Here is a 23,622-nt window from a genome sequence, read left to right as displayed (position 1 = left end):
TTATGCTCATTATCTAGCTCTCATTTCATGTAAATGGGTGTCAATTAAGCCTTGCCTGGCTTGTTGTGTTGATGATGCAATGTACCATCATGTAGGTGATATTCCTCCTGCTCTCTGTCTTCACCTTCTTCTTCAGAAGACAGCTGCCACCCTCCCAGCTTGTCAGAGTCACAACACCTGGACAATCCCAAGCATGAGAACGTCATTAGAGCCTCACCTCGTCTGCTCCATGATAGCCCTGACTGAAGAACGGGCAGCATTGTAGCTTTGCTTGGTCTCAGGCATAATAGACTCATTAGCTTTGGTTTCAAAACATTAGCCCTCATCCCCCAGTCATCATTCTTGTAAGATGTTCAGCCCTTGAAACAAATCAGGAATACAAGAGCTCTCAAAGATATAGGCATTATGGCAACTCCCAAGGTACCTGGCGCAGACTTCTAAGATGTGATACTGCTGATCATGGCCAATGCGAACATTCCTGGAATTGAAGCCTTTTCTGTTCTTGAAGTTAACTGTTACAAAAGGGCCCACTCAATTTGACAGGTGTGCAGCACCTTGCACCACGGGCGAGTCAGCTATGTTGGCAAAGCTTACTGCCCAACTGCAATGATGTCATCACAGGGAAATAAGATGAAGCAGTGTAATGTAAACCACATTTTTATGCTTCAAGTCTTGAAAGCTCCCCCCCACTTCCTAGTGATTCCTTGGAAGCAGCCAGTTACATAAAAAGTTTAGTGTAGCTGTCATCTTGACAACCACCAGGATATGATAGCCACCCACTCTTTACTATTGCAGGTCCAGCTCCAGTAGTTGTCATAGTTCAATGATAATGTCCTGGACTTTCTTATTTTTGTTGCAACACCATGCTTCTCTCATCTGAAGGAAATGGCATGGAGGGTGATAGACTTGTGTATCTCCTCTGGATCTGAGGGAACCTCCACCTGTGACCTCATCAGCATGGTGCATATGTGAGACCAGCATAGAAAATATGTCCATCTCCTTGACTGATCAATGCTGGAAATCATGACAAGCTGCCTTGCTCTGTGGCTGCTGTAGAAGGGAAGACAAGACAGAGGTACTGTGAACTCGAGCTCTGGCAGCATGGGGAGTGCAAAGTGCAAGAGGCCAAGTCAAGGCAGAGAAGCTTAAGCATCTAAACAGGGACAAAGTGATTTGAGTGCGAAGAAAGCACATGAGAAGCTCTCGATGAGCTCATGAGCTGGTTGCCTGTCCCTGCACGCAAAGAATCCTGACAACAGCATTCCAGTGAAAAGTGTTTGTGCACTCCAAAATGCAGCATTCCAGTGCAGATGCATACTGTAAGGACAGCTGCCAATGAAGCATGCTCTGAAATGCTAGTGACTATTGTCTGAGATGATTGACTATTGTCTAAACGCAAGTGTCTAGCTGGAGTGGCCATATATGTGTTTGTACTTTTGCATTAGGAACTGTCATTGTCTATTTTATGTTTAGCAAGTGGAAAATGAGAAGACACCATATAAATTTCGTCAAATTAGATAATAATGACATGTTAATGGGCCTCTCACTGCTCACCATTAAGATTCTTGTCTTGCTGATCAAAACTTGGTTAGAAATTTGGACCCTTCTCCAATCTAATCCTATTTTTCCAACTAACTTGCCAACGCCCCCACTGTTCCGGGCGGCAAGATTTCACCCTTTAACTTGGTTTCTCTCATCTGGTTTTCTTTTGTTCATTTTTCCAGCAGCCACAGCTTCATGTGATGTATTGCCTTATTAAATGCCATTTCCTCAGAATCCCTACAAGCAATACATGGGAAATCCACTGATTACTAATAGTCTTGCACATAATGAGTGATTTCCCTAAGTGTTGCAATTAAGACCCACAACAACTTACGCATTGCACTTTGCTGAACTAATAGAAGAGAATGCCATATTCTGTCATTATCTATTGCTATTACATTAAATTTACAACCTTGACATCCTTACTGGAATTTTACTGCTGAATGCCAAGAATTTATTATTTACTATAACATAATAAATACTTTGTACACAAAGGTGACTGAGTCATGCTTAGTGGACAGCTTCCAAATTGTTCATCTGGAATGTTAAGAGAGAAAGCCACCTGGATATTCGAAACCTGACGAGCATTCATTTCCAGATGAACACATGAAAGGGTGAGACTGGGGGGACAGCCAGAGAGGGCAGCGAGGAGGGAGCAGTGAGGGTGAGGGTGAGGCTGGGAGCGAAACAGACAGACATAGGGTCATACGGCACGGAAACAAACAGACCCTTTGGTCCCACTCATCCACATTGACCAGATATCCTAATGTGACATAATCCCATTTACCAGCACATCCTTCCTATTCATATGCCCATCCGGATGCCTTTTAAATGTTGTAATTGTGCCAGCCTCCTCCACTTCCTTTGGCAGCTCATTCCATACAAGCACCACCTTGTATGCAAAAACATGCCCTAAGGTCCCTTTTAAATCTTTCCCCTCTCACCCTAAACCTATGCCCTCTAGTTTTGGATTCCCCCACTCCAGGGAAAAGATCTTAGCTACTCATCCTATCCATGTCCCTCAGGGTTTTTAAAACCTCTCCAAGGTCACCCCTCAGCCTCCAATGTTCTAGGGAAAACAGCCCCACCCTAATCATCCTCTCCCTATAGCTCAAATCCTCCAACCCCAGCAACATCCTTGTAAATCTTTTCTCAACTTTTTCAAGTTTCACAACAACCTTCCTAAAGCAGGGACAGCAGAATTGAAATCCTACAGTCCCCTACACATTAAGAATGTTGCAGTATGACCCCATCTGTTCACTGCCTCCATGATGTCAGATGGCTTGTCAACCATCCTTGTAAATCTTTTCTGAAAGTTTAACAACAACCTTCCTGTGAAAGGTCGACCCAAACTGACAATCACATGATGTCCTAAACTCCTATACGCAGTATTGTGACCAATGAAAAACAAAGTGTGCCAAATGCCTTCTTCAGTATATAAATGATGAAAAGCAGTGGACCCAGCACCAATCCTTCTGGCACACCACTGATCATAAGCCTCCAGTCTGAAAAACAACATTCTATCACTACCCTCTGCCTCCCATCTTGAAGGAAATTTTGTATCCAATTGGTTAGCTCCCCAAGCCCACGTGATCTAACCAGTCTACCATGTGGAAGCTTGTCAAATGCTTTGCCAAAGTCCATATAGATAAAGTCTACCATTCTGCCTTCAAATGTTTTTTGTCACCTCTTCAAAAAACTGCATCAACTTAGTGAGACACTATTTCCCCCACACAAAGCCACCAACGTAAAAACATTCCATCTCTCCACTACTGGCAAAGTGGCAACAATATGCAACACTTTACAACAAATTAACAAGGTACATTCAACAGAACCTACAAAACCTGTGACCTCTGACACATTGAAGGACAAAGGCATCCGATACAAGGGGAAACAACTGCTCCAAGGCATATATCATTCTGACTTGGAAATAGATCACTGCTCTTCACTATCCTGGAGGTTAAAATCTGGGACTCCCCACAAAGGACATGGAACAGACCTACATCAAATCCGTGGGGCATTAAGGACAATTAAGGATGGGCCACAAACATTTGCTTTCTAGTGTCACACACTAAATAATAAACAGGATGGAAGTAAAGGGCATAGCATTCAAGTGAATAGCTGATACACTTTCCTACTGCTAGACAAATAAGCATGTGTTCAGCCCTCTTTTCCAACCTAAAGCTACATACACAAGACTCTGGTCCCAAGAACACCTCTGCAGTTTTCTTTCATTGGTGAGCTTTATCTCATTTAATTTTTAACTACAATTTCTAACAACCCTCCAATTGCATTTGCCATTCCTGGTACTGTACCCTGACATTTGTCTTCTCACATTACTTGCATTAACATTACTGATTTAAATTCCTACACTACAACAACAAATGAACAGACACTGTAAGCATCGCCAGACAGGAATGTTCCCTCCAGTCAGGGAACACTTCAGCGGTCAAGAACATTCAGCTTCGGATCTTCAGGTAAGCAGCTTCCAAGGTAGCCTTCAAGATACACAACAACACAGAATTTTTGAGCAGAAACTGATAGCCAAGTTCCATACCCATTAGGGGGGCCTCAACGGTAACCTTGGGCTCATGGCACGCTACATGTAACCCCACCATTCTGTTCTGTATGTAAAATCTTCCTTACTGTTCTGTTTTGATATCATCACCTTTATGACTTGTTATTACCTCTCTACCTTAATTAGTTTGTACAGTTTTGGATATCTTGTTCCTTTGGTTAGACCCTCATCATGCGACTCTGATACCCATTATATTATTCTGGCCATTTGGTTCACCTCTAGCATCATCTTTTTGAAGTTTTGTAACAATTTCTTTGCCTTAATTAATCGGTTCATTGGTCATCCCTTCACTTGCTATTCAGCTGTTGACACTTTACTCATACCAGTTGACACCTTTGATCACATGCAGAGACTTGTTATTCAGTCTGTCCACACTCCACTCATAATATTTGTACTTATCTGTTGACACTCTTAATTACCTGGAATTATCTTGCTATTATATCTCCGCCTATATAGTCTGTGCCTGTGCACTTCCCTCCACTTCACCTTATGAAGCAGCAACATTCCGAAAGCTTGTGATTTCAAATAAACCTGTTGGATTATAACCCGGTATCAAGTGATTTTTGAATTTGTCCACCTCAGTTCAACATCAGCATCTCCACATCAAAAATCAAAGTGACATGGCTGTTTCTCTCTACCGATTGAGGACAACAAAAGTTGCAAATTGAACAAATTTCAACAGGTTATAATAGAAAAAAAATTGTAGGACTCACTGTTCACCATTTTCTTCAGGAGGGAAGTAATGTTTCACAACTTCCACAAACTCATCCACATGCTGCTCCCGTATGTAAATGACTGCATTAGGACCTGCATCAAATGTGTATGCTACCTAATGTAAACAAAAATTGCATCAAAAAGCAATACCAGCCCAATTTACAGATTATCTGCACATATTTTCAGTACATTCTTAATTATGAGCCATATCACAACATAGGTTATATTCCATCCTTCAGTTTCCACTGTACAATGGAGCTCATATCAATTCTGGTCAGGAACTGAAGGGTGAATTAGTAGGCAGATGTTGTTCATAAGCAGTGAGCAATTTCTGTAGATTGTGACATATTAGTTAACCCAACATACAAGATGAGCTCATTTTGTCAGTGATAAAATGCATGTTTAGATCCATACTTGGCATGTACAAGTTGACCTTCCCTTAAAATTTCAGTTAACAAATGCAGGCTTAGAGCTACGCTCAAATTAGGAATTGGCCCAAAATCTTCAGTTCAGCTGTATATTCACCTTAGAAATAAACAAACAGTATTAAGGGGGTAATATGACTATAATTCCATGAAGAAAGGTGGGACTTTAAGACAACAACACAGCATGCTGTGCATGATGAACAGAACTGGGGTCCTCCTGCAGCAGCACCAATGCTACACATTTTTACTCAGCACAAAAGTGGACCACCAATCTTAGAAAGCATGTTTTAAAGCTTCAAAATTTGACCCATATGTGATGATCTACAATAACTTAATGTCACAACTGAATGGAAATGTTCTAATAGATTTCTAATAGATAAATTAATTATGCATAACAAGACAAATACCCAACACACTGGAATGTATACACACTTGGACTGTCAGTTCAATTACTGAGAGTAATGTTTTTAGCTGCCAGGACAAACAATTCTTTTGATATTTTAATGGCTAAATTTTTTGAAGAAGTTGCTTTGTTTCAATTTTGCTACAGTTAAATAAGGTAATGCAATACCAAAAACAGGAGCTGAATTTATATAAGTTACCATGAATTTGTAAATTTCTTTGCAGCCAGTCCCAGTAATGGCAACCATAAATCTATCGTTGATTTTAGGAAAACCCATCTGGTTCAATAATGCTCTTTTTATGGGAGGAAATCTGCTGTCTGTTCTTGATTGGGTATATGTGTGCCTCCAGATCCCAGCAATTTATTGTCTTTTAACTACCCTGTGAAAGGGCCGACTATGCCACTCAGTTCAAGGGCAATTAGGATTGGGTAACAAAAGCTGGCCTTGCCAGCAAAGCTCACTTCGTTGTGATCACTGACCTTCATCCCTGGTCCAAAACAAATTATCCTACTTCTCTCCCTCACTTTTTTTTCTCTTATCCCATCCTCCTTAAAAACTACAGGCTGAATTTTCCCATATTTTGGCTAAGGATCAATTTCAGGGAGTTTTATGAAGGGTTTCCCACTGTTAGCCCTGGCGACCTTTCTCATGCAATTTTTCACTGATCACCTCAGTAATTATGCATCCAGCCTCAACAAGGCTATTCTTGCTCTGACAAGTCAGCAAAGAGGGAAGTGGTCACTGATGCCAGGACCTTCCAGCATTCATACTGCAAAAGCCATGTTTATACTCCAGCTACAGACCACTTTAAATGCTGCAAGTCAAGAATTGCCCTAGGTAGTGTTGCTACACAAATCCAAAGTACAAAGCTGAGAAAGGGAAGTTAGTACCTTAATTCGCTAACATGGAACTGGAGGACTTAGTGGATGGGGTGGAGGAGAGGAAGGCTGTTCTCTTTCTCCAGGACTGAGAAAGACAATCATGTACCAGATGCTGTAATGGCAGCAAGCTGGTCGCAAATTACTGAGTTGGAAACAAGGTATTTCTATCATTATTCCAGAAAAAGTTCATGTATCATTTCTAGCTTGGGAAATTACTGGAAATTTGAATAGCTGAATATACATCTTTTAAAGTGAACACAATGTTTGGTATAGGTAACAGTAAAGATCTTACCCGTGTCTCCCCAAAATGGGAGTTGTATCTGTGTACCAGGTTAATGATGCGTTTGGAAATATCATTAAGATAGATGATTGGAGGGAAGGTGTCAAGGCATGTTGCATGAAACTGATTACTGTCCTTCATTGTTAGCTGTCCAAAGGTTTCAAAATCTTGCCGTTTGATTGCATCAATCATTTCTTTCATTCGTTCTGGAACAATTTCAGTACGATACTGGAAACATAAAATGCATATTCCCATTCTGGTATGAAATGGTTTCCTGGAGTTAACTTCTCATTCAGTCATCTTTTTCACATTACCTTCTTCCAAAGAGGAAATAAGAACATTTTAGCCCTGTTCTGTGAGCCCCACTGCCAACAATGATCTTCAAAATTAATTATCATATTATGTTAAGGAACTTTTACTTTTATTAATTACAGATGCAGCAGAACAAAGCAACTAATTTCAACCTAAGGAACCAATGGCTTGAAAACAATCTCTATCTGAAAGGCCCAAGGTTCTAATTAATGTTGACCAGGTGAAATATAAATTCAGTTGTTAATGAAGTATCATTTTTATGACTGTAATAACTAAAACCAGCAGTCAGCGGTTCCTATTCAGTATTCTGACACTTGAACGCGTGTCGTGTTGGGGTCTTTTGAAACGGTCCATTCTTAAACAAAGTAATTCACATCAAGTCTCCTTTAACTTATTTTTTTCAATATGGGGGCTGTAAGGCTTTGGAATGCCTGAGGCCGAGACCATGTCCACATTTAAGACTAGATTAGATAAGTAATTGAAGAAAATTGGGAAATAAACCACATGGAAACATGGTGCACATTATGACTGCAATTTGTAAGGAAGAGTTGAACTGGCATGGGGTGATGGAGAAGAACAGACTTCTTTGTTGCAATTCTAAGTTTGCAAAAGCTTGCTAATACTTCAAATGAAAAAAATTTCATACTTTCAGCAATGGACTGGTCTTGACACTGGTTTGCATCCCAGCAGTGCTACCAATTGGCTTCTGTTCCGCACTGACCTAGAAAAGAAGCAGTAGTTAGTTGAACTTCTGGATGTGTCATTTACCACAAGAGAAACACCTTAAAACAAACCATTTAGCACAAGTTAGAATCCAAAGATTTTAGTCTAACATAGGTTGGTCAGAGTGTGACATCATGGGACTACTTTTTTAAACCTGCAGTTTAGTATAATCATGATTTCCACTAAAAAATTATAATGAAGACAAAGAAAGTAAGTGCATGTAAAGTAATAGCTACACAACAGTTCTTTTAATGTATAGATTTAGGGTGATCTTTATGTGTTAACATGTCTTACCACACAAAAAACTCTCAAGGGTAACAACATTTCTATTTCAGCAATGAAGCGACTAATGTGCTGATGACACTGACAGCCACAAAACAGAAATACATACCTATTGATATAGTAGCTACTTAGGGCCAAACTTAGACTGTTGAGAGAGAGGAAAAATGAGGCAAATTGTAAAGTGCAAAAACTCTAAAAGGTTTTAGCGCCAAGATAATTTGAGTTGCTGATTGAAATAGTTGCTTTTCATATTTCATTAATTTTGTAAATAAAAATCACCATATATCATATTAAACTATAATTAATTGAGTAGATGTCTGAAAAGTAGGCCTTAAGAAACTGTTGAGTTAGCTGATATTTTGGGGTTGCTTTCAAATATCCAGGAACAATAATGATTTTAATGTGGCATATTGATCAAATTAAAGCAAAGTTTATAGAATTGAGCTGATGAGTGTGGAACAGCATTTCTACTGATTCAAGGAAATAACCATTACTTATTCATGTCAATCTGAGCATAATACAACACTCTAAATAATATGCCACATTTAGCCGTCCTTTGCTAATGAAGTAATACATAGAAGCAGCTTTCTCTCTCCTTAATCCCCCTCAAGATAGGATCAGTAGTACTGTACCTTTTCTATCCAGAGTTGAAGGTTTACAGCCAATTATTATAATGCTTACTTGTAGCATACATCGTGAAACAATTATTTTGCATATTATAACAAAATGCTAAAAGAATTCTACATTATTTTTACTTATTACAAAATGGCCAACACTGCTTGCTCAACCACCAACTTTTTCGCAAGAGTTATTGCATGCTATGAAAACTGTAACCAGTGAAGTCTGTAACACAAATGTTTTAGTCATCACCACTTATTAATAGGTCACCACATATAACCCACCCCTCCATGATAAACAGCATCACTCACATATTTTATTACTCTCATTATTGTTTCTTTTTTCTTCATCATTCCTAATGGTCATTTAATCAATTGTTCTCAGACTAAATCATGGATCAATACTTATTACCTCCCAGCCCCCTCTTTTCAACTCTGTTTCTAATGAGTTGTTCATCTCTTAAGTCGGGCAAATCCTCATCGATTGTAAGCATAACACGATCTTCCTTGCTTCACACGTGATGTCTGATCTACTGAGTCTTCCTCGTATTCCCTGTTTTAATTTCAATGACTTTTATGTTCATTACAAACATGTTGGATGAAAAGATTTACATTTTTGTAGAATCCACAATTGATCATAGCATACTCAACGTGGTCTGTAAATTTAATTAACAAGTTGCAAAGTGAGAAAAGAATGTACATAAACACATATGCAGTCTTTTGTATGGTCAGGGCCAAGAGTAGTTCCTTTCAAAACGTTTATTTTAAGGACTCAATTTGCTGTATGTAAACAATGTTGTGACTTACCTGGCAGTTAATTTTCTGTGATGGAAATGTGTTGCTGGAAAAGCGCAGCAGGTCAGGCAGCATCTAGGGAACAGGAGAATCGGCGTTTCGGGCATTAGCCCTTCCTGAAGAAGGGCTAATGCCTGAAACGTCGATTCTCCTGTTCCCTAGATGCTGCCTGACCTGCTGCGCCTTTCCAGCAACACATTTCCATCTCTGATCTCCAGCATCTGCAGACCTCACTTTCTCCTCCAGTTAATTTTCTGTGGTTTGCAAGCTCCAAATACAGAAATCAGTTGGTTATAATATGTTGTACTGCCTTAAATAAACTAACCCATTGAATCCCTGAAGAGCTACTGATTATTAGGCCATTGTCATTATCATGATAGGACTGAATCTCGAGAATGGATCTGCTCATGTTGCCATGGACTCACCACTAATATAAGGACTCGAAGCTCTGACCAATGAGTTTCTGGCTCAATTTGCTGGGCAATACTATCGCTTCCATCCTCTTTCACTCCCATCATCCATTGCACAAAGCCTCCATACATGCTTCTGCAGGCACTTCCTGACCCTTGGCGAGCAATCTCAGACAGCTCTCCTTCCAAACCATGCAGCTTGGCAAGCGCATAGACTGCAAAAAGGAACATCAATTAGTTAAACACAAAAACATAGGAAATGAGACTTACATTTCATAATGACTAGACGTCTCAAAGCATATTACAGCTAATAATCACTTTTGAAGTAGTCACAGTTGTAATGTTGGAGAGTTGGCAGCCAGTCTGCGTACAGTAAGTACCCACAATGAGCAAAAATGCAATGCCAAATAATACATTTAAATGAATGGCTATTAGCCAAAACACCTAAAAAACTGTTTTTCTTCACTAGTCTCTTGGGACCTTTCACATCCACCTGAAAAGTCAGACAGAGCCTCTGTTTAACATATCATCTGCACCTCTAACAGCGCAACACTTCAATACTCAGGTTTGATTTTTGTGCTTAGGTCCTGAAGTTGTAAAGGTGGTCACTGGACCCAGAACTTTAACTCAGAATTCTCTCTAGATGCTGCCAGATCTGCTGAGTTTTTTGAACAATTTCTGTTTTGTTCCTGGAACACAATGACGTTTTTGTGCAGTACTGCCAGAATGCTGCACTGTTGGAGGTGCTGTAGCATCTCGAATTCAAAGGATTAAAAAAACGAAACAAAATTCAAACCATCATCCAGTTAATTATCTGAGCTTGGATCACTGCCAACTACAACTGAGGCTACGAAGACATAGCTAAGGACTAGGGTCTAATTTCTGATCATACAATTTCCTCATACCCTCATACAATTCGACGATTCTCCCTGTTTCAGCCCAATTTAGTTCTCACCCCATTCTGTATAGTTTGCATGCTTTAAAGCTCTAGGTCCATCGATCATGTTGCTTACCCAGACAAGCATAACCAGCTGCAGAGGATGCCAGGCCTGCTGCTGTAGGGAAGTTATTTACAGAGCAGATGTGAACTTTATGGTGGAGTGATAATGTGTTAGAATTTCCCTCACCGCTGGTTCTTCTTTTTCTTGCTAGACGGCGGACTGGGAGAGAAAATTTTAATTTCCTGAGTATTTGCAAATTAAGTATTTCTGTAATTACAGATCACACTTTAATCATTTTAGAATCATACTATAAAAGGTCAGTATTTTTCAAAAGCAAATACTACCACGTATAGCATCAACAAAGCATAGAGAAACTATTCAGTATTCTTAACTGAACCCCTGCAGTTTAAATATAAACTTTCAATTGATGTTGTGTATTATTTCTGTTTCGAAGGAAAAAATGATTGGCAAAGTGCTAAGAATATGTAACAAACATATGAATTGATGAAAATGTATTTTTAAATGGAGTCTTAGATTACTTAGATTACTTACAGTGTGCAAACAGGCCCTTCGGCCCAACAAGTCCACACCGACCCGCCGAAGCGCAACCCACCCATACCCCTACATTTACCCCTTTAACCTAACACTACGGGCAATTTAGCATGGCCAATTCACCTGACCCGCACATCTTTGGACTGTGGGAGGAAACCGGAGCACCTGGAGGAAACCCCTGTTGTGTGTTTATAGAGTCAGAGTTATACAGCACGGAAACATATTCTTCAGTTCAACTCATCCATGCAGATCAAAATCCCAATCCGATCTAGTCCTATTTACCAGCATTTGGCTCATATCCTTCTAAACCCTTCCTATTCATATACCCATCCAGATGTCTCTTAAATGACAATTGTACCACTTCCTCTGATAGCTCATTCCACACACACACCACCCACTACATGAAAATGTTACCTCTCAGGTCCTTTTAAATCTTTCCACACTCACCTTAAACCTATGCCCTCTAGTTTTATATCTTCTATCTTGGGAAAAAGACTTGTCTATGCCCTTGATGATTTTATAAACCTCTATAAGGTCACCCCTCAGCCTCCGACCCTCCACAAAAAATAGCCACAGCCTATTCAGCCGCTTCCTATAGCTCCAGTCCTCGCAACATCCTCGTAAGTCTTTTCTGCACCCTATCAAATTTAACATCTTTCCTATAGAACAGTGATCAGAACTGTACACATTACAGAGGAACCTAGATTATCCAAATACCAATTATCCAAAAATTGGATTATCCGAAGGAGATGTTGAGGTCCTGATAGAAACATTACATCAAAGACGTGTTTCCAAAAGTGATCACATCTTTTGTTTACAGTGATTAAACAGGCACCATCTCCAAATGACTGACCTCCCACCCTCTCTCTCTCCCCACACTTTCTCTGGAGTTCTATAGTAAGGTGTACCCTAAACCCCCCTTCCCCAGATATCTCTCCAACATTGTCCTGTACAGGGCAAAGGTGGAACCTGTCAAAACATTGCAGTAAAAAGTTGTATGTGTGGCTGCGCATGTGTACGTGCTATTTGGAGATTTACCCATAGGCAGCTGCAGCAGCCCTTTCCCAGATATCTCTCCAACATTGTCCTGTACAGGGCAAAGATGGAACCTGTCAAAACACTGCAGTAAAAAGTTGTATGTGTGGCTGCGCATGTGTACGTGCTATTTGGAGATTTACCCATAGGCAGCTGCAGCAGCAGCAGCAGCCTTGTTGTTGGTGTACAGTTCGGCTGCCCGGAAGAGGCGGGTGGACAGGGGTTGCGCATGTGGGGGGAGGTGTTGGGGGTGGGGGAACGGTGTTGGATGAGGTTGGGGGCAGGGAGTGGTGTTGGGTGAGGGCAGTGTTGGATGGGTTCGGAGGGTGGGGCTGGCAGGGGCGGGCTTGGATGGGTTTGGGGAGCGGGGGCGGGCAGGGGGCGTGTTGGACAGCGTTGGGAGGCAGGCAGGGTAATTGTTGGGATGGGGGCTTGCGTGTCTTTTGCTGGGGCACGGGCAGTGTTGGAAGGGGTTTGGGGGGGCAGGGTCTTGCACAACGCGTGCTGCTGCAGTCTCCTGAATGGGGAGCAGACTTTAAAAACTCCGAGCCCCACAGGAAAGGCATTTAATCGAGTAACCGATTATCTGAACGAAATAATGCCCGCCCATTTTGTTCAGATAGTCGAGGTTCCGTTGTATTCTAAAAGAGGCATCACCAATATCTTGACAGCTTCAACATGACATCCCAACTCCTCCACTCAATGCTCTGACCAATGAAAGCAAGCATGCCAAACGCCTTCTTCACCACCCAGTGTACCTGCCACTCCACTTTCAAGGAACTATGCATCTGCACCTCTGGGTCAGTTTGTTTGTCAACACTCCCCAGGACCCTACCATTAACTGTGTAAGTCCTGCCCTGATTTGCCTTACCAAAATACAACACCTCACATTTATCTAAATTAAACTCCATCTGCCACTCATTGGACCATCTGATAGGTTCCTGCGATAACCTTCTTCACTGTCAACTACACCATCTATTTTGGTGTCATTTGCAAATTTAATATATTCACATCCAAATCATTCATATAAACTGTGAAAAACAGTGGACCCAGCACTGATCCTTGTGACACACCATTGGTCACAGTCCGAAAAACAATTCTCCACTACAACCTCTGTCTCCTATCTTCAAACCTCTGTCTCCTATATCCAATTGGCTAGCTCCACCTGGATTCTATGAGCTAACCTTACTAACCAGGCAAAAGTGAGGACTGCAGGTGCTGGAGATTAGAGGCTCCTGCTCCTTGGATGCTGCCTGACCTGCTGTGCTTTTCCAGCATCACACTCTCAAACCTTACTAATCAGTCTATCATGCAGAAACTTGTCGAATGCTTTGCTGAAGTCCATATGGATGTCTACCACTTTGCCTTCCCATGCACAAAGACATGCTGACTATCTCTAATCAGTCCTCACCTTTCCAAATGCATGTTAATCCTGTCTCTCAGAATCCCCTCCAACAATTTACCTACCACTGACTGGGCTCATTGGTCTATAGTTCCCTGATTTTTCCTTACAGTCTTTCTTAAATAATGGCAACACATTAGCCAACCTCCAGTCTTCTGGCTTCTCACCTGTGGCTATTGATACAAATATCTGAGCAATGGGGCCAGCAGTCTCTTCCCCAGCTTTTTACAAAGTTCTGGGAAACATCTGATCAGCTCCTGGAGATTTATCTACCTTTATATGCTTTAAGACCTCCAGCATCTCCTCTTCTGTAATATGGGCACTTTCCAAGACATCATTATATATTTCCACTAGTAATTGAGCTTACATGCCCTTCTCTACAGTAAATACTGATGCAAAATATTTGTTCAGTACTTCTATTTTCTCCCCAGTTACTCTTTTGTCCTTAATGTATTTGCAGAATCTCTTAAGATTCTTCTTAACTCTATTTGGCAAAGCTACCTCATGTTCCCTTTTTGCCCTCCTGATTTCTCTCTTCTACTCCTCTGGGGATTCACTCGATCCTGTCTATATCCGATTTTTGCCTTTTTTTTCTTGACCAGAGCCTCAATTTGTCTCGTCATCCAGCATTCCCTACACCTATCCGCCTTGACCTTCACATTAACAGGCACATACCAAGGATTGCCAAATTAACCCCAGGCAAAATTATAAACTGATATAAGATCTGAATGGGTTCATTTCTGCTGGGATATAATATGAAATGAATAAGTCATCCATTTCAGTACAATTTTTGTATTATAGTTTCCGATAACTTTAAAAATATTGTGCTCAGCTGAAAGAGTTCACTAAGTTTCACGTTTGTATCCATTAACTACCTGGAAAAAAGTTTTAAAAAACACGCATTCTTACAGCATGTTCCAATGACCAAAGGATGTCCCAAGCCATTTTACGGCCATGAAGTATTTTTGAAGCATAATCACTATGAAATGTAGGAACACAGGGGGAAAACAAATATTGCTGTATTTTCTGATTATATGTAAATCATACAGACTGTATTTTGATGAGAAATTGGGGTATGATTTGCCCATTGGACAGCCTGTCAAAGACCTTTGCTGCCTTTGCACATGAAGGTCTGCCAAACCACAAACTAATCAGGCAGTGGTGAGCCTTAATCTGGAATCAAAACCCTAGGTCTTGACTACCAAGCTGCCAGCAGAGGCCACAGCTCCCACGCTCAGCAGATTCACTGGGAAGGCCACGGTTGCTGCCAGGAAGACAGGTTCTGGAGTCCCAGGATTGTAACCCAGGCCTTGAGGTAATCAATATGGGATGATGGAAAACGTAGGCTCATGGACAGAGGAAAAGTATGAACAGGGGGCAGTAGATCTGCTTCTAGGATTTTAAAGGAAGGGATGCTGCAGGTATAGAGGGTTTTAAGCTTTGAATTCCAGGTCATGAGATTTAGAAGCTGAAGACATCCCTGCAAACATTGGGATGAAGAGGGGCAAAGTAAACCATCAGGATTCAATGAAATGGTGAGTTTATCACAATTACAGTCTGAGATATAAAGGCTTTAAAATGACAAATATTTCATTAGACTAATTTGATGAACATTTATGGTTTATGATATGTACAGTACCTCAAGGGGAACGTATTCCAAATGTAAAAACTGATGAGTGGAGTGTCAAATTCTTCCTCATTTGTACAGCAAGGTTTTATACTCTATTAGTCCAGTGCTTTGTCTATTATAAACCCCATCTGATAAAGACTTTAAAAATTACAATTAAATTTACAAATTCATAAACGGATGGATTCTTATTCCCAGCTGTAATGGGAATACTAGAATATTTAATAATTTGATATTACAGCAGGATTCCATATGGCTCTCTCAGCCATAAAACATCATCCACGTCCTCCAAAGATTGCATGTTTTGACAGCTTCTTGGACTAACACACCTGGTTAATACCAAATCAACAAGTCTGCATTACTACACAATTAAATGAATCCCTAACATAGATCAGACTCCAACAGAACTTTTTCCACTGGTACAGCGTCGTTTTCAGAAACATTACGCAGAATGCCTAATTGATACCCACTTTCTCGTAAGCACGTCTGCAGTCTTGGGTGGTTGATGTTTTCCTCTTTTCCATTTAGCCATATTCTGTCCTCCTTAAAATCCCGACTTGCAGCTACTGTAGTTGTACTCTTTAACTGAAATTATACAAAAAAAGGTCATGTAAAACTCAGCACTTGAATGCCAGTTGGATTACATAACACCTTTCTTAATGCAGTTAGCTTTAGGAATAATGAGTTCAATTTTTTTTTGTTCATTCATTCATGTGATGTGGCCATCACTGACTGGGCCGTCATTCATTACCATCTTTTCCAGGGCAATTAAGGTTGGGCAGTGAGCTGCCTTTTTGAAGCATTATAATCCAGTTGCTGTAGGTAGACTCAATACTTTTGAGGAGGGAATTCCAGGATTTTGACCTAGTAACACTGAAGGAACAGTATTTCCAACTCAGGACGACTTAGAGGGAAATTTGCAGGTGGTCAAGTTCCCCATGTATCTGCTGTCCTCGCCCTTCGAGATAGTAGTGTCATGGGACTGAAAGGTGCTGTTTAAGAAACTTTCGTGAATTTCTACATCACTGTTGAGCATCAGTGGTGGAGTGCCTGAAAGTTTGCGAATATGGTACCAGTGAAGTGGGCTGCTTTGTCTTGTGTGTTTTTGAAGCTGCACTCAAACCAGGCAAGTGGGAAGAATTCCATTAGACCATAAAGTCATAGGAGCAGAAATTAGGCCATTCAGCCCAGAGAGTCTGCTTTGCCATTCAATCATGGCTGGTAAGTTTCTCAGCCATTCCTGAAGAAGGGCTTATGCCCGAAACGTCGATTCTCCTGTTCCCTGGATGCTGCCTGACCTGCTGCGCTTTTCCAGCAACACATTTTCAGCTCTGGTAAGTTTCTCAACCCTTTTCTCCTGCTTTTTCCCCCAAAAACCTTGATACTCTCAGGCTTAAAATATACTCAGTGACCTGACCTCCACAGCCTTCTGTGGAAGTGAATTCCACAAATTCACCACTCTTTGGCTGAGGAAGTTTCTCCTTATCTCCATTCTAAAAGATCTTCCCTTTTCTCTAAAGCTATGCCCTGGTCCTAATCTCTCCTACTAATGGAAACATCTTCCCAACATCCACTCTGTCCAGGCCATTCAGTATTCTGTATATTTCAATTAGATCTCCCCTCATCCTTCTAAACTCCATCGAGCATAAACCCAGCATCCTGAAGTGTTCCTCATGTTAAGCTGGAGCTATTCTCATGAACCTCCTCAGAAATCACAGGGCCAGTACATCCTTCCTGAGGTATGAGGACTAAAACTATGCACAATACTCCAAATGTGATCTGATCAGAGCCTTATACAGCCTCAGAAGTACATCCTTGCTTTTGGATTCAAGTCCTCTCAAAATAAATACCATCATTGCATTTGCCTTCCTAACTACTGACCCAATCTGCAAGTTAACCTTGAGGCACCCCTGGACTAAAACTCCCAAGTCTCTTTGCACATCAGATTTCTGAATTTTCTCCCCATTTATAAAATAATCCATGCCTTTATTCTTCCTACCAAACTACATGACCTCACTTTCCCACATTGTACTCCATTTACCACTTCTTTGGACAGGTTGAGTGGACAAATCCTTCTGCAGACTCCCTGCCGCCTCAATACTACATGTCCCTCCACCTATCTTTGTGCCATCTGCAAACTTAGCCAGAATTCCCTCAGTTCCTTCATTTACTTCATTAACGTATAAAGTGAAAAGTTGTGGTCCCAACACGGAGCCTTGCAGAACATTGCTTGTCACCTGCTGCCATCCTGAGAAGGACCCTTTTATCCCCACTCTCTGCTTTCTGCAAGATAGCCAAGCTCTATCCATGCTAGCACCTTGCCTCTAACACCATGGGCCCTTATCTTGTCAGCAGCCTCATGTGCAGCACCTTGTCAAAGGCCTTCTTGAAGTCTAGGTAGATAACATCTGTTGGCACTTAGTCTAATCTGTTCATTACTTCCTCAAAAGAAATCTAGATTTGTCAGGCATGACCTCCGGATGAAACCATGCTGATCTTGCCCTAATTTACCATACACTTCCAAATATTAAGAAATCTAATCTTTCACGATGGATTTCAGGATCTTACCCATGACCAAGGTTAGGCTAATTAGTCTATAAGTTTTCTTTTGCTTAACTCCCTTTTTAAACAGGGGTGTCAAGTTAGCAATTTTCCAGTCCTCTGGAACCCTACCTGGTTCTAGCCATTCCTGAAAAATCAACACGAATGACTCCAATGTCTCTTCAGCTAGCTCCTTTAGAACTCTGGTCCATCTGGTCCAGGTGATTTATTCACCTTCAAGTCCTTCAGTTTTTCTAACACCTTCTCCTTGGTGATGGCCACCATACTCAGCCCTGCCCCATCACTCTCCAATTTTGGAATAGGAATCATGTCTTCCACTGAAGACTGACACAAAGTAATTATTCACTTCCTCAGCCACTTAAACTCCTACCTCGTACCTTATAGATAGTGAACTGTTGGAATATTACATGCAATTCTGGTCTCCTTCCTATCGGAAAGATGTTGTGAAACTTGAAAGGGTTCAGAAAAGATTTACAAGGATGTTGCCAGGGTTGGAGGATTTGAGCTAGGTGGAGGCTGGTACAATTGCAACATTTAAGAGGCATTTGGATGGGTATATGAATAGGAAGGGTTTAGAGGGATATGGGCCAGATGCTGGCAGGTGGGATTGGGTTGGGATTGGATTGGGTTGGGATATCTGGTCGGCATGGACAGGTTGGACCGAAGGGTCTGTTTCCATGCTGTACATCTCTATGACTCTATAATAGACTTTGGGGAGTCAGGAGGCGAGTTACCTGTTGTAGCATTCAAGCCTCTGACTTGCTCTTATAGACATGGTATTTATAAGGTTGGTCCAGTTCAGTTTCTGGTCAATAATAATCTGATGATGTGGATAGTGGGGGAATTCAGTGATGACAACTTTGATGGCTAGATTTGCTCTTGTTGGAGATAGTCATAGCCTGGCGTTTGTGTTCCTTGCAAATGTTACTTGCGACTTTTCATTCTAAGCCTGGATATTGTCCAGGTCCTGCTGCATTTAGCTATGGACTGCTTCAGTACACAAAAGGTGTTGCAAACAGTGCTGAATACTGTACAATCAGCAGCAAATCTCCTCACTTCTGACCTTATGATAGACTATATGAGGTCAATGTTGAAGCAGCTGAAGATGGCTCAGCCTTGGACATCACCCTGAGAAATGCCTGCAGATGTGTCCTGAATCTGAGACCACTGACCTCTAATGACCACAGACATCTTCCTTTGTCCCAGATATGACTCTGACCAGAGTTTTACCAGACTCTATTGACTCCAGTATTGCTAAGGCTCCTCAATGCCACATTCACTCAAACACAGCCTTAATGTCAAGGGCAGTGTCTCTCACTTCAAGAATTTAGCTCTTTTGGCCCTTGTTTGAATCAAGGCAATAATGAGGTCAGGCAATGAGTGGTCCTAACAAAGCCCAAACTGAGCAACACCGAGCAGACTGTTGCCAAGCAGCTGCTGCTCGATAGTACTGTTGTTGACATCTTCCATCACTTTACTGATGAGGCAGTAATTGGACAGATTTGGATTTGTCCCATGTACCTGCGCAATTTTTCACATTGTTGTGATAGAAGCTAGTGTCTTAGTTCTGAAACCGCTTGGGAGCCATGAAGGCTGAAGTACATCTTCAGTACAATTTCCAGAATGTTGTCAGGGCTCACATCTTTCCAGTGTCTTCAGCTATTTCTTGACATCACAAGGAATGAATCGATGGTTGAAGACTGGCAGTTGTAATACTGGGTACCTCTCAGAGGAGGTTCAGATGATTCATATAGGAATTCATCACCATTAATGTTTTCTCTCACAAGGTTGAGTGTCTTGTTCAAAAGGCTGTAGATACAGAACCTTTAACCTTGATTATCAAGGGACTGAAAGATTATCAGGGATATGCAGAAATGTTAAATTGAAGTTAAATCAGATCAGCCATCATGTTATCAAATGGCAGAGCAAGCTCAAAGGCCTAAATGGCCTATTCTTATTCCTTTTTCGTAAATCTCTAATACTGTAACAAGAAATTACTTTAACTTACTGATCAACATCCCCTCAAAGTGTTTTATTGTTCCCATTCTTTGGTTAAAAGAAAAAGACAAATTCATAAAATCTTGCATTCCTCAGGATATGCCAATGTGCTTTACAGCTGATTAGATATTTTCCAATTGTCACTCCCATGTTGCAAGAAATGGGGGAGGGAAACTGGGATGGTGGCATTGTAGCAATGTCACTGGATTGGGACTCTGAACACCTGTGTTCTGGAGATATGGATTCACATTTCTCCATGGCAATGGGCGAAATAAGAATTCAATTAAATCTGGAATTAAAAACTAGACTAATAGTGACATATAACTAAAAGGCCCATAAGGTTAACTAATGGTCCTTAGTGAAGGAAACCTACCACACTAAAAAAAAACAAAAGAACTACGGATGTTATAAATTAGAAACAAAAACAGAAGTCCTTAGAAAAGCTGAGCAGGTCTGGCAACATATGTGAAGAGAAATCAAAGTTAACGTTTTGAGTCCAGTGACCCTTCCTCAGAATTCCCTGAAGAAGGATTGCTGGACCCAAAACTTTGTACAAGATGCCAGATCTGCTGAACTTTTCCAACAACTTCTGTCTGTTTTGAATCTACCATCCTTACCTGGTCTGGCCTACATGTGACATCAAATGCATAGCAATGTGGTTGACTCTTAATTGACTTTGTCAGCCATCCCGAAAGGCAATCAGTTTATGGGCAACAAATGTTACCTTTTCTTCCTCTGTCACATCCCATAGAATAAAAAAAAACTAGCACAAATTTTAACAGCACCTAATAGGTGAACATGGGAGAGAGAAAAAAAAATCAATCACAAACTCTGTCTTCACTTTTCTCCAAATAGCTATTTTCGTCTGCAGGAGTGATTTAAAATATGGTACTTGGCTGCATGTGCCAATGCTTAAACAGAGGATAGACGTTTAAATTTCTGATGATATTCTGAAACGATCACATCTGACTAGCCCAAATACCGTTCCCATTCAACCAAAGCACATCACTGCATCAACTCACTACCAAACACCACTGACAAGATAGTGATGGAAGTGAAATATTAAACTATTAAGCTGAGATGAAGTTTCAGCCTTTGCTAGGAAATAATCAGCCGGAGTGTAATGTTAAAAGATTAAGTGGGAATATCTCTATGGACATTAATGTAATAGTGCAGTTTAACTCTTTAATATTCTTGGATGAGGACGACAATCATGAAAGAACAGGGATGACCATCCATTGTATTTCACACTTCATTTTGACAGTCATTTGCAACCACTCCCCTGCTATTGGCAAGTTAAACTATCATTCAATCTTTCATTCAGGAATGCTTTCTGGCCAGAGGTATGCAGCACCTGCATTGTCTTGGGGAATCACTGAGTCAGAAAACTGTCTGCATAACGATTTCCCAGGATTAGGGCATTAGCATTTGCATTATCCCCGAGGATGATCTCATCCTACCATTGTACGTGGGGTAACTTGTGACAGAGTAACTGCGGATTGTCTTGAGTGGCATGTTAGTGTGAAGGAGTGGCCAGAGTATCTGTGCGCACGTCCAAATGACCTGAATAAAGGGGATGTGTTTTCTTAGTTCAGGGCCTCACTGACTAAAGCTCGCACACCTGCGACAGGGGTGAAAATGGGTCACCTAGCTTGTACAAACTTTAATAAACTTTAACCGCTTTCAGAGGTTGGTGTGTGTGAATTGCATCTTGTGTGCGAAACCTCAGTAAAGAACCTAACACGGGAAGGAATTCAACATTACATCAAGCCATACCAACATGGCATGAAACTGCCTAATGCTGACCCTGAGCTAGAGAACAAATTCTATTAAACTATTTTTTTCATTAAAGTGACAATAGTGTATTTTTCCCGTTCACATATTATTGATTTCTGCTAAGTGCTTTTTAAAATTCTGAATATCAAAGACAGATTTTACTCCTTCACAGAAATATGTAGAGCTCCAAGAAAGAACATCCCATCATGTTTTTATCTTTAAGCATTATTTTACTTTGCATTAAATGTTTGTGTTTATACATTCACAGGTGAGAAGCTGTAAGTAATCAAACTGAATTTCGTCACTGATGGCCCAGTAACTGGAAAATGTAGGAATATGAGAAGCATATTCTAGGGATTGTATACAGAAGAGCACTATACATCATAATCGTACAACTATTAACATAATTTATAACTATTAAAATAAACACAGAAACATGGCAGAGTGTAACTTCACTGGACCTTTCTCTCTGTCTCATGCAATCTGACATCACTGATGATGCAGTCTAGCCAGCTGAATGTAGCTGTCAACCTTACAATACTACAGCTCTTCCCCAGTCCACCCTACCCACAACTGTTAATGTTGTGAAGTATTTACATTTCCACCCTACTCCAACATTCCACCTTTCATCAAATGTGTCAATCACCAGTGTCCTCAGCTCATTTTGTGCAAGTCAGAGGCATATTTTCCACCATCGCCTCTTTGAAAAGCAAACATATCAATGGAGTGGGATGTCAACAGCTATTACCTGGATTGAGACACTTACAATGACCTGAACATCAGGATTGATTCAAGAGACAAAGCTCCAGACCCAAAACATGACAACTCCCATGTCGATGAAGACATTGAACTGGAATTCTCATTCTCTTTTTCTGTTTAGGATGCTGGGGAAGGTCAAAACACCAGCTTGAGGGAATGAACCAAGTTCAACTGCTATAAAGGACTTCACAGCTGTACCACCTGCAGCTACTATGACAGCAAAAGAATTATTCAACACCTTATCCAAGGATGAATCTGATAGACAAAGTAGAACAAGGAACATCGAAAACAGCTGTAGGGGAGAAGAAAGGAAACCGTCCCTCGGACTCCTACAGAAGGAATAATACCAGTAGTATTATTTACTTCAACTTGAGGCTACTCTGCTGCAAACAATGAGATCTCAGGAACTTCTGCAGAAGATAAGACTGCACTGTGAACAGAATAAAGATGAAGCTTGGAGAAGTCCTCTTGAACACTGTCATCAGGATTCAGCTCAATATGAAGCTCTCAATGGTGCTCGGAATCTACAGACTGGCTAAATGTGGGTCTTTCAAGATTTGGAATCCACAATTCTTTCATACTTGCTTACAAATATTTCTTCTAAGAATCGTTTCTAAATTACATGATAATGAATACTTTATTGTAGAATATCAAAGATAATTACAACATGACAATTCTACTTTAAGTTAAGGTACAATTTGTTGAAAATCCACCCATAAAATGCGTTTGATTATTCTATCAAATTGATTTGAGGAAAATTAAACCAGCATAATAGAGTCATTGAGTCATAGAGATGCACAACATGGAAACCGACCTTTCGGTCCAACTCGTCCATGCCAACCAGATATTGCAACCCAAACCAGTCCCACCTGCCAGCACGTGGCCCATATCCCTCCAAACTCTTCCTATTCATATACCCATCCAGATGCCTTTTAAAATGTTGCAATTGTAGCAGTCTCCACCACTTCCTCTGGCAGCTCATTCCATACATGCACCACCCTCTGCGT

The 23,622-nt window shown here is 40.9% G+C and overlaps 1 protein-coding gene across 11 annotated transcripts in view; it reads right to left on the bottom strand.

Annotated features, from left to right (window-relative positions):
- mvda (mevalonate (diphospho) decarboxylase a) overlaps window positions 1-23,622 on the bottom strand; it is a 44,815-nt gene that overhangs the window by 14,808 nt on the left and 6,385 nt on the right. For 3 of the 11 annotated variants that reach the window (XM_043706761.1, XM_043706760.1, XM_043706759.1), the window contains exons 3-8: window positions 15,991-16,105; window positions 10,977-11,171; window positions 9,979-10,178; window positions 7,783-7,857; window positions 6,837-7,052; window positions 4,834-4,945 (exon numbers count right to left, since the gene is read on the bottom strand). In XM_043706761.1, the coding sequence (XP_043562696.1) occupies window positions 4,868-4,945; window positions 6,837-7,052; window positions 7,783-7,857; window positions 9,979-10,178; window positions 10,977-11,171; window positions 15,991-16,105 (879 nt within the window). In that variant the 3' untranslated portion in view covers window positions 4,834-4,867. Of the gene's footprint in view, window positions 1-876; window positions 1,051-4,833; window positions 4,950-6,836; window positions 7,053-7,782; window positions 7,858-9,978; window positions 10,179-10,976; window positions 11,172-15,990; window positions 16,106-23,622 lie in introns of those variants that run through there. The other 8 variants (XM_043706754.1, XM_043706758.1, XM_043706755.1 and 5 more) reach the window with 6 other exon arrangements.

This window comes from Chiloscyllium plagiosum, chromosome 17 (assembly GCF_004010195.1).
Source record: "Chiloscyllium plagiosum isolate BGI_BamShark_2017 chromosome 17, ASM401019v2, whole genome shotgun sequence".
NCBI lineage: Eukaryota > Metazoa > Chordata > Chondrichthyes > Orectolobiformes > Hemiscylliidae > Chiloscyllium > Chiloscyllium plagiosum.
Note: the sequence above shows the minus strand (reverse complement) of the source record. Positions and strands in the feature narration are given on the sequence as shown.